Source organism: Corvus cornix, chromosome 3, assembly GCF_000738735.6.
Source record: "Corvus cornix cornix isolate S_Up_H32 chromosome 3, ASM73873v5, whole genome shotgun sequence".
NCBI lineage: Eukaryota > Metazoa > Chordata > Aves > Passeriformes > Corvidae > Corvus > Corvus cornix.
This window is the reverse complement of record NC_047056.1, coordinates 36005388-36017585: the sequence shown is the minus strand read 5'-3', so window position 1 is coordinate 36017585 and position 12198 is coordinate 36005388. Positions and strand designations below refer to the sequence as shown.

Sequence of the window (12198 nt, the reverse complement as noted above, 5' to 3'; positions counted from 1 at the left end):
ACTTGCAGTTTGAGGAAGTTCTGCAGTACAAATAAAAAAAAAAGAAAACTCTGTCAAAGTTCACCTTGCTGTCTTAACTTGCTGTATTTGCAGGAGTCTATTTTGAACTAATACTACAGAAAATCACAACTATGAACGAACTGCAATGGGGTCACACAAAAGAGGATAAAGAGTAAATCATTGCAAGTCTGGTCTAAAAATAAAGTTGTCTCCAAATTATTTCACATCAGTGGCTCCCAAATGAAACAAAGACACGGTGGTTATGAGCACTTGGGAACACCATAACAAGAAGCTGTCCAAGGCATGGCCAAATCAGGCCACGACTGCTCCTAATTACTGAATTTATCAGTTAGAGATTCTCCCTTGTTCCTCCTCTTCTCCTCCCCATGTACGTCCCCCGTGGGTACTTCCACAGTGTAGTTTTATCTTCCAGGTCCAGGCCCAGCCCCTTATTTCCACTAAATATCACCTCACCAAAGCAGTCTGCAGCCATCACAAAAGCACTCCATGAGCCCCTCCTTTCCACAAAACAAAAACACACTCAAACTTGAGGAAAGGATAGAAAGGAAACTGTAAGATGAACACAAGTTCAAGTGCCTATTTTAGACAAGTTACATAAATAGCTTAAACCAGGTATACACAAGCAACATTTTCTCTTTTAGATTTCACTATATACACACACAACTTCATCTGCCACATCACCTGGAAGAGCTGTCCAAAATGACTGAATAAAGAAAAAACACACTAGAGCTAAAGCAGGAAAGAAAACTAAAAATGTTCTCCAAACAGCAAGAATATTGAAGGAGACAAATACAAGTGCCTTCAAACTCACTTATTTGCCAAAACTGGATTTAGTTAATAAAAAACAAGACACGTGATCTAAAGTCCATCTTTTCCTTTGGCAACAAGCAGGACAGAGTTGCTTCAGTATCAGTTTCATTATATGATAGCTGGTTTTAATAATCCTTATTAATAGGAAGATGTGTTATCTGGGCCAAAGCACTGGAGACTGCCACACGAATATTAACTAGATGTGTCTGCTCAAGCAACTACTAACAGAAACTAACACTAACACTTAAAAGGTTTCAGAACATAAACAAAACCCCACTGAGATCAAGACAGTTCGTATCTCACTCACTTTGCAGGCACAGAGTCTTCTTCCACTCTACAGATTCAAAATGAGAGTGAATCAGCAGGCAGACACTGGTGAGCTCTTTGTGCCTGCGCTCTTTGTGTGGTTTCAGATCTCCATGTATCTGACATCACTGTCACCTTGTATGTACAGAACACAGCTGCTCACAGAGCTTTACACCGTTATCCCAAGAACAAATTAGGAGACATTTCACAAGGCATTCTAGAATCCTTCCTGCAAGCCCCGGTAAACTGTGAAAATGTAAGTCTCTACAATTCTTCTGCAAACACCTCACAGAGGGCACATTCTTCCTCAAAATTTTTCTTAAATTGAAAGATGATGAAAAAAATTCAGGAAAGTTGTCTTTCAAAAAGTGCAGACAGACAGATTCCACAGCTTCCACCCAGAATCAGACGCAGGCAAGGAACACGTCACAGCTCAGTAACAGGAAGTTCCCGTTCTTCAAGTGCTAGTCCCATCACAGCATTTCACAACAAAGAAACTTTGCCAGATGAAATTTTACTACCAGTTCCTCTTTTGGTCCCTAAAGTGGCATCTGAGTTCACCCATTATGTATCTTGCAGTCTCTGCAACAGGAGAAAACATCTCCACATATGGCACTTTTTGAACTCCCGAGACTGTCTGGCAGGAAATGGTTTAGCTTCTCCCCCTTCCAAGCCCCAATATTGTAAGGAGATTCCAAGACATCATGCTGGGAGAAGCAGCAAGTTCTCAAAAGCAGATGGGTGGGTTATAAGACAAGTGAAAAACATTGTCACGTGCAAAGTTAGTCGTTAAGGATACAACACCTAGCTGGCAGCCAGTTATGAATGGCATTCAACAAAGCTTGATATATGGTTCACTACCTTCATCAATGGCTTGGATGGTGGGACAGGCTGCACCTTTATTGAGATTGTGGATGACACCAACAGAAGATGACTGAGGGCAACTGATGCATTAAACGGCAGGGCTGCCTTTTACAAGGATCTCAAAAAGACAGAGGAATGGCTCGACACTGATCTCCTGCTGTTCAATGAAGACAAATGCAAAGTGTTACACCCAGAATGGAATATAACCCCATACATCAAGAGAAGCTGGGGACCAATTGTCTGGGTGGCAACCCAACAGAAAGAACTTGGGGATCCTGATGCACAGGCAGAACATGAGGCAGCAATGCATCCTCTCAGCAACAGTTACCATAGAGGGAACCACAGGAAAAGATCAGTCTCCTCTAATCAGCAATAAGCCCACATCCAGAACACCACTTCCATCTTTGCTCCTCCGCCTGAGATATCAGGACATAATGTGAGAGTCCCATGAAGGGGGTACCAAGAAGTTAGAGGGCTGGAACACACAACATGTGGGGAAAGACTAAGATGACTGGGCTTGTTCAGCCTGCAGAAAAAAAGGTTTAGGAAAAAAATCTAAAAGCAGTCTTCCATTACTGCAGCAGTAGTTCAAAAGGTATTCTAGACTGCTGAGTTACTACCTATCTTTCTCTTTTGGACATTACTTTAAAAAAAAGTACTGAACAGAGAAGCAGCCACAGTGGATCAGAGAACAATGCTCATAGCAGCACATTTTGTCCAAGACAGTGGTCTAAACCAAGTGGTTAGTGAAGAATTTAAGAAAGGTAATCTACACAATGGTTCTTTCCTGTAACACTCCCAGCCCCAGTCAATCTGTGCTTAGGGACCTTCTGTGCCAAAAGGGATTTCAGTTATTATAGCGAGCTTTGATAGGTTTTTCTTCTATCACTTTGTCCAACAGTGTTGCAATTCCACAAACATATAGCATCCACAATGCCCTGCAGCCAGGAACTCCATATTTTACTATTTCGAACAGTTACTTCTTGGATGCCCTCCACTCCTGTACTTGAATAACCAACTCCCAATTTTCATTATTCACATGCTCTCACTCTCTTACCTCCGATTCCAAATCATCCCCATCATCTTTTTCAGACTGAATACTGTTTCACTTACATAAAACAGTCCACACCTTAAGTTTCGAGTTCTGCTACATGCTTTTTGAGACAGAAATACAGCACACATAGAGACATTGAAAAGGACATATTATTAGCTGAGTTCTTGACAACTTCTCTAGCATTTGCTTATACAGCAACTACTGAGCATTAAGATGGTATTTCATATTCCTAGCACAACTCCAAAATCTCATCCTGGCATTATGAGTTAGTTCAGACCCCAGTACCCCAGGCTTACACTCCACTAAATTCTTATGAGTATTTCAAGTTTATTAAATGCATTCTCACAATCTCCTACTAATTACTTCTACACAGGGAAGCTGAAGTAGAACAGACTAGATTCACGCACGTTTAATTTATATTTAAAAGTGAAACTATTCTTTAGGATGTCTTTTCAAATTCTTCAGAGAAGCTGGCAAAATTAAAAGGCCTTGTGTATTTTAAACACTTATTTGCATCATAAGAGTATTTCAACATGGTGATCACTTAAGTTAAACCTGAGTTCTGTCACTAAAGAGGGACATTCAGAAAAGCTACCTCAAGCCTGGCCTTGCCAGATGCCTTCTGTAGGTACTGGGAAGCAGGTTCCTCCACAGATTCAGAATAAGGACTTTTCCTTTCTCATTATGGCACGGGTAGGGAACCTGAGATTATTTACTGGAAAATGCTGGTCTTATGACTTCTGACTCACAAACACTATAGGAAACTGAACAGGAAAAATCCACTATTAAAAAAAGTTTATCAAGCAGCGTTACATATCATTTACATCACAACATAAATCTAGGATCCTGCAGAAGACAGGTCAGCTAAGTCTACCACAGCATTTCTCCACACTAGCCACAGTGCCTTCTTGCTGTCCAATTAAACACTCATTTCCAGTCTTCACTGCCATCTTCCCAGCTTCCTAGTTCCCTAACCCTTTCCCCACTGTCATTCAGGCACTCCATCATAGTTCTCAGTCCCACCCTTCACCCTCCCAGCTCCTCCTTTAAATACGGAGTTTTTCACAAATCTTTGTAGCCTGTTGCCCAATAAACAGAGTTTACCAAACTGTTCTTCAGCTGCCAAATGCAATGATGAGATCCTGATTGCTTCATGCTCAGTCAGATCAGGGAAGTGCAGTGGATCAAACAGCTTTCCCTTCCCAAACTGTACAGGGGACTGAAGAACTGCTGACAGACCGTATGCTATGCAAGCCTTCATTAACCAGCACTTGTGATTAGATGTTTTCACTAATGCTACCAATTTTCAAGACACCTTAAGCAAAGTCCCTTTTAAATCACACACTAAAAAGTTATCAATACTCACTGAATGGCCCTAGCAAATACCTCAAGAAAATTTTAAACACAATACTGTTTATATTGATGTGACAGGTAAGTTATTATTTCCATAATTTTACACTTTTAAACTCGTTACGCACGATGTTTATTGTCTATCATCCTCATCTGTGGAGTGCTCTTTCCCCAACATGCACAGGAATCTTCAAAATAAATGTTCTGCAGACTTCCTGTCTACTTTTTCACTAGCAGCGTACACTGGGTCCTTACCAAACCTTGATACTCTTCCCAAAGACAAGGCAGCAAAGGACATGCAAGTGTTAGTATTCATGTGTACTTCAAAAATGAAAGAACTCAGAGCAATAGCTGCTCTTTCTTGAAACCTCTACTTGGTGACAAGCACTCATCTGGTGACTGCAAGCAGTCGGTGCAATTAAGAGAGCATTAACTATTTAAAGGACAGCTTTCTAACAGCAGAAAGCAATACTGTGGCATCACTTAAGAGCCATCAGGAAAGTGAACTGACCCATGTGTAAATTTTTTATTTACAAATTTTTAAAAAATGGTGAGAAGTTACTGATCCCACTGGAACAAACATGCAACAAGCTATCTTGCAACATGACCTGGGACAGTCTGATACACTCAAAGGTTGTCCGTAAGTCCACATGATTGCAAGCCTCACCTCCATCTTCAAGATAGCCTAAGAAACACTTTTGAAATATGTCACACTGTTCAGGGAAAATTAAAGAATGCTTATAAAAGGATGGACAGCTTTGTTTCCTGATTTGAAAGTAACTTGGAAAGAAAAACTGAAATAACAGATCAACACCATACCAAAACAATCAGAACTAATCATTATTAAAAAAGAATTAAAGTGAATCTTCATCTAGGACAGATTTTTCTTATATTATGTCTTATAAAACTTTAGATGTTCTATTTCACTTAAGTTATGGATACCAGTGCAACAACAACCATAAAAAACATAATTATAAACAGTGTAACTGAAGTCTCAGAAAGTGGTTCTACTGGGCCAGCTACCATTATGGTGGGCTGCCAGAAAGGACCAACTTTAGGACAAGACAGTATGCTAGATCCAAACCACTGATCACCAGGATGTTCAGAATAGTAAAAAGATCAAGCTCTTACAGATTACTAAGGCTGGGCAATCGGTAAAAGCCTTCTCCATGCTTTCATTACTTTAAGTCCAACAGAGAGTCACCTGCTTTTTTTCCATAATGTTTTGGACTTGAACTATCAGTTACCTGTCAGAATACATTTCTGCCAAGTTTCTTCTACATCTTACACAACACGGTAAACAACATAACTGGGATCTGAGCTGAAGGGTTTATCACATAGACATATTAAAAGCTGTCTTGACCAAAACTGCATAATAATCAGCACTGAGGTGAAAGTCAGGTTTTTCCCTGAGAAACCTCCATATCAATGAGAAATGCCTTAACTACCTGTGAGACAATTAGGGCAGGACGTCAAAGTTCAAATCGCTGATACAAATCCCAGCACAGTGTTTCCTCTCCAGGTCACTACAAAGCATTTCAGGATTTATCTTCCTGCAGAAGACCTTTTTCAAGGTTCATATGCAGAGGTGTAGGAAATTTCTGATTATCTGACATTAAAGCATTCTGCAGCCTTTAATATTGCACTGCTGTTGCAATGACAGCCATGAATCCATCGGTCCAGATATGAATGATCTGTCAATAAAATGAAAAAATGTTTCGTGATCATGCATGGCAACATAACATATTGCCTGCATTGCTGCCTGTTATAACTTCTGAATCCCTGCATGAAACATACACGTGCAAACATCCCTTTAAAGCCACGTGAAAAGAAAAGATCTCTAATTTTACTCTATTGTAGCTTCTGCAGAAGATAATCTGGATGTGCTTCAACAGAGCTTGGAAATACCAATTAACAGCATCTTGACAGTCTGGCAAGACGCTTGGTAAGTAAGAAGGGATATCTGACATACTCTGATTGAGGTAGCAGACAAATGGAGCTCACAGCAGCCTAGAGTCTTTGCTAGTATAAAACACTGAACTCAAATCTAAGAGTTCTCCTATTCTGTTTTCTCAAATGCTTAAGGCACCTCATGAATGATCTTAAGATCATATAAATCAATGAAATTATCTCTTTAAAAAGTATTTCACCCAGATTAGCAGTCACCCAAGTATGCTCAAATCCAAGGTAGGCTGCAGCAGATCACTAGATTTGACAATATTCTCTACGTGATGAGAAATTCTGTATTAAAAGCAAGGGGCTTCATTATTATCTTTGTTTCATAATGGAACAGAAGAATGTAAGAAACAAAAAGATGGAAGAAACTCGCCCCAATTTTGAGGAACGAAGGAGAACTTGAGCAGTACTACAACTGAGCTTCAAACAGCTGAAACTGTTGATGGCGTCTTCAAATAAGTGTAGAACTGGACGATAGTATCCCAACAGTTTCTCCTTAAAGATTATTACAAGAAGCGTAAATTCCCTCTATGACTTCCAAGTTGCAAAAAAGAATCTTTCCCTCTTGTTTTGCCTTTTGCATCACATGGAAAAGAATCAGAAAGAAACAGAGCTGGATACCCCTTGAGAGATTTCCAAGCCACTATAATTTGAAGTTAGACAGCTAAAGAAAAACATGACTTCCCAAAAGGGAACTCTGACAGGAATGCAGTGGTGTTGAACTTGCTGGCACAGGTGAGCCTCCTGGGCTGGGATCTATTTACTTCTAAATTCTTCTGACAGAGGAAGAGCCCTTGAGGGCCTCTGATGATAACGCAGAATCTCTGTTTCCCCTGCAGGAACTGATATATATGTACCAAGAACAGATCCTTCCCCTACAGATTCAGAAGTCTGTATTTTGATTCCTGTTAGGGCCTCTACAGTAATTTAGAAGGCCTTAGCTACAAAACACTGCATTTTGGCGAAAGAGGCTCTGAAGTTACTGCTACACCAAACTAATCTAGAAATACCTGCTGGAACATTCAAGATGGTCACTGTCCATCTGACAGTACATTTTAGATTCTTATTCTAATCCTGCCCAAGCTTCTCTGGGAATCACAGCACTCTCCCAGTTCAGGCAGTTTTCTTATTTGTAAATAGAAGGAACTGATAAATCAAACACCTCTATGAACACTAAAAGAGCCACTCAAGACTATTCTGGAAGTTTGTTTAGATTCTTCAGGGGTTTTTTTGGCTGGCTGTTTTGGTTTGCTTCTTTTGAGGCCCAGGAAAAGACTCATCTTTAGTGCTGTATTTGGAGATTGCTCATTTATGCTTTTTGGCTACCAGTGTTCAACCTGAAACTGAAACCACAGAAATATTTAAATATCTAAGAGGGAAAATAAAGTACTTGATAGACTTGCATGACAGATTCAAAAGTAGTCCTGACTAACCACTACTAGCAAATAAACAGAAATGTAGAACATCCAGAAATTACATGAATTCTCCTTGCACTCCCAGTCTGGTTCTCTGAAATGCACAGTGTGCATGCAACAGTCTTGACAGAATAGAAAGGACAACCTTGTGACCGGGTAAGACAGAGCTTAATGTTAGTGTCACCTGATTTTCCCCCTACTTTTATGCACTACAGCGCTCTGGGCTGTTGCAAATGATCACCTGGTCCTTTTGAATAGGCCTACAGGGCTCATACTGGAAACAGATTAAAGATGATTACACACTTTCAAGAGACAGAGCTGCTGAATATTCGACATGGTATAATAATAACCATAATCCACACTGAATTCCTACAGACTGGGCTCAGAAGAACAGTCCCTGGATCACCACATACATTAGATCAATGATGTTCACATGAGGAACTGAAGCACACAGACCACATCCTAGTGTCTGGACCCGATCTATAACTGAACTGTCTTTTGGCTGTGAATCTTCTGCCTTGCTCTTTTACACACTGAAGAGCAATCTGCATTTCTGTTCTAACGAAGGCAGCCTCCACTGCTCTACCACATTCAGCATTCCACAGGTTCAATCTTTTCACAGAGAATGAGCTCAAAGCTTAATATATATTTCCGCAGTGAACTGTGACTGCAAATACAAAACACACAGAGGCTTGGTGGTGTCTCTTTTTCTCCCCTATCCCGCCTTGATAGGAGATTCTTTTCCTGGCTCTGCTTTCTAGAAAGAGGCCAGCTACACTTTGTTTTTCTTTGGGTAACAAGCAACAGCATTTCTGTCCAACATAAATCTTTTGGCAAGGCAGAAGACCTGCAGCCTCAATTACCAAGGAGGACAAGCAGTCTCCCAGGAGAAGCAGTTTTAATTCCTAGAGACTCTATTTTTAGTTATAGCACCAGAAGTCCCTGAAGCAACAATATCCTTTGACCTGTCATTTATGGCAGGGGAGGGAGCAGGGGCAGAGCTGGTCTACAGGTCTGAGTGTCCAACTACTACTATCTTACATTAAAAGAGCTCATGCTGTACAGTGCAGGCAGACATCAGAGAGCAGCTAAATTCCCTTCTCCTTCTCCTCCCAAAGACGGGAGGAAGAGAAAGAGAACAAGAGTGAACAGCATTGCTAATAGCCGCAACAGACACCAACCACTGAGATGAACCAGATTTCTGACAGGCATGCCAGTTTAAATCTGTAAGAAAATTCATCTGAAGTTTCTTCAAACTAAACTAAGGTTACCATTTTTTTTTCCCCAGTAATATAATCATCAGCTCTACTGCACAGATAAAATTTGGGTAGATTGCAAGCAATTCTGTTGTTTTATGTGAGGAGGAGTAGAACCCATCTTTTACAGCCATGCTGTCACAGAGAAGACTGACACTAAAGGAAGTATACATGACTGAATGTACGTAGCAGAAGCAAAGCAATATGTTATTTTCAAATAGTTACTATTTAGGGGAGAATTGCCATTAGCATTTTGAATACTGAGTCAAATTCTTCTCCAAGGATTCTATCACAGCAAAGTGTAGAATCACTTTGATTTACAGTTCACTTCCTTTTCTGTATCTGAGAATTAAACATCTCCTACACCGACAGCCAATTACAAATTAAGTTCTCTATTTATGCCCTCTTCATCTGCAACTTAAAAGCAATTATAAAATTCCTGCAATAGCTTAAAGAAAAGAAAGTTATTAATAAAAAAAGCACTTTAGGAGACAACATGGTAGAAGGGAATAACAGAAGCAGAGTGATCTGAATCCTGAACAATGCAGGAAACATCACACGAGACCCTAATTCTCCATGCAAGCAATTGACAACAAAAGCAGCTGACACCTTCTTAATAATTCCACAAACCTTTTGTTTTTTTTTTCAATTGCCCCAAATGCTTAACCTTTACATACAATGTACCAACTTTGAGTTATGAAAGGAAATCAGCAATTTTTGTCCCATACTCTTCAGTTTGACATTGCAATACAGTTACTGGTTTTCAAGGTGAAAATGTACATACTGCCTAAGCTATGGCATTCCCATGCAGTTCTTGGCATTACTGTACCATGTCCAGGCAGCAAACAACCTTTCACCACCACCACTCAGCAAAGCAACATCTTATTAGCAAGACAAAACTGCAAGGAGAACCTGAACATGGATGTACACAACTGGTAAGAAGCCTATCTTTCTATTCCAAGGGCGGGACTCACAAGGAGACAGCCCTACCCACCACCAATACTCTGACAAGTGCCACAATTTAAAAGCCATTAATGAACAAGGAACAAAAACTGTTAATGGCATATGGATCTTTTTCTACAGAGCAGCCAGTTTACTAACAGTGCAAAAACACTAATGATCAACAAATGAAGTTGCTTCATAGTTATGGAGATGCTACATTCTAACCCTCCACAAAGCCAGTACACAATCATGCCTCCTGAACATAATAGCAGGGATATGGTTACTACCGCCAGAGACAGCCAAGACAGTCAACAGCCTGAGGAACTATCCAAATACATACAAAAACATATCACCAAGTAACTTCATGAAGGATTCTGATCTTAAATAGTTTTAAGCCATACAACAAATGACACTTTTAAGCAGTAAACCTTCTTAAAAAAACAGAGTAAGGCTCAATAAATAAATTAATACAGTATCACATATCAATAAGAACTAGAGCTATGCCTGTCCTGCCTAACATGCTGCTTCTAAACCTTTGGAAGGTTCAACGTTACGTGATCCACACCACCACCTGCAAAACCCAAACTAAAAAATACAACCCTCTACATCGCAGCCTTCCATCCCCATTTAATCTTTTAATAACGATGACAATATGTTTTACAGAAATAAAACGCCTCGGCGCTGTCTACATGAGTATCTCTGCCACAAAGAGTAGGAACACAGAATCACAGCCTCAGTTAGGTTGGAAAAGACCTCTGAGATTCACTGAGTCCAGCCTACGACCAAACACCACCACGTCAACTAGACCATGGCACTCAGTGCCACGTCCAGTCTCTCCATAAGCATCTCCAGGGACGGCGACTCCACCACCTCCCCGGGCAGGGGAGGCCGTTCAGGCCACAAAAACAAAAAGGGGTGACAAAGAGCCGGGGGACCTCCCGGCACCAAGGGCCCGAGCCGGGCGCGGGCGCTCCTTCCCGAGGCTCCCCTGGCCCTCCACGACACCTGTTCCGCGGCGGCCCCGCTCCCCGCTCACCGCCGAGCGCCGACGCCTGCAGCGTGGCCCCCGAGGTGCCGTCGATGACTTTGATGGCGCCGCGCGCGGTCACGGCCAGGATGGCGTTGAGCGCCGGGTGGTAGCACAGGCTGCAGAGCCCGTCGGCGTCGCAGCGCAGGCAGCCGTCCCGCAGCAGCAGCCACTCGCAGGAGCCCGGACCGGGACCCGGCCCCGCCGCCGCCGCCGCCGAGGAGCAGGAGGCCGCCGCAGCCATCTTCGCGGCCGCCGCCGCCGCCGCCCTCAGGACAAGAGGCCCGGGGAGAGCCGCTCACTGACAGTCCCTGGAGCCGCCGCCGCCAGTCACCATCCGGGTCCGGGGAGAGGGGGAAAGGGAGAGCGCCCGCGTGAGCGGGAAGTGACACAACCGCGCCGGATGCGGAACCGAGCAGCGGCGGCCCGGGGGGGGCGGGGGCGAGCAGCGGCTCCGCGAGGGGCGGGGCGGGGGCGGGGCTGCGCTACTCCCCGCTGCGCGCGCGTGCGCACTGCTCACCGCGCCCCCCGCGCGCCCGCACGGCCCCGGCGCGGCCCCGAGCGCGGCGTTCCCGGCCCCGAGCGCCGGCCCCGAGCGCGGCGTTCCCGGCCCCGGCGCGGCCCCGAGGGCGGCGTTCCCGGCCCCGAGCGCGGCGTTCCCGGCCCCCGCCGCTGCCGCGTCGTTACCGCTTCGGACAAAAGCTGGCTCATAAGCGGGCAAGCGAGTTCGCGGCCCCCCGCCTCGGGGAAACCGGAGCGGGTATTTGTGTTTCATACCCCGGCTCCGACACTGGTTCTGTTTCTGAACCCGAGCGCTGCGAGAGAGCCCCAGTGTAAGTGGCCTCAGCGCTGGTACGGAGTGACAAAGCCACAGTGCCTCTGCCGCGGCTCCCTCGCGGAACGCACGCTGCCCTTGGAAAGGGTGTCCCTGGTCCCGGGCGGGGAGCACGGAGCCATTGCACCCACGACAGCATTTTGCTCTGAAGCAGTGCCTCAAAAATGACATGAGTTTAATAAAACATCTTGTATTTAGTTGAGATTTCCCCTTTTCACCCACTAAAATAGCAATTCAATTTGTATAGCTCAGCCTACCTGTACACATTAAGTGCCACAGGCTTTATTTTATCCAAATGACGTGTTAAATATTTCACAAAGCTTTTAGGCTACTGATGGTCTTTAAGATAATTTTCAAGTATA

The 12198-nt window shown here is 43.4% G+C and overlaps 1 protein-coding gene across 6 annotated transcripts in view; it reads right to left on the bottom strand.

The window, feature by feature from the left end:
- The window catches only part of BIRC6 (baculoviral IAP repeat containing 6), a 173148-nt gene extending 161787 nt beyond the window's left edge, over nt 1-11361 (bottom strand). For 4 of the 6 annotated variants that reach the window (XM_039569826.1, XM_039569831.1, XM_039569828.1 and 1 more), the window contains exon 1: nt 11011-11361. In XM_039569826.1, coding sequence (XP_039425760.1) covers nt 11011-11245 — 235 coding nt within the window. In that variant the 5' untranslated portion in view covers nt 11246-11361. The remainder of the gene's footprint in view (nt 1-11010) is intronic. The other 2 variants (XM_039569830.1, XM_039569829.1) reach the window with 1 other exon arrangement.
- Nucleotides 11362-12198: the final 837 nt, after the last annotated feature.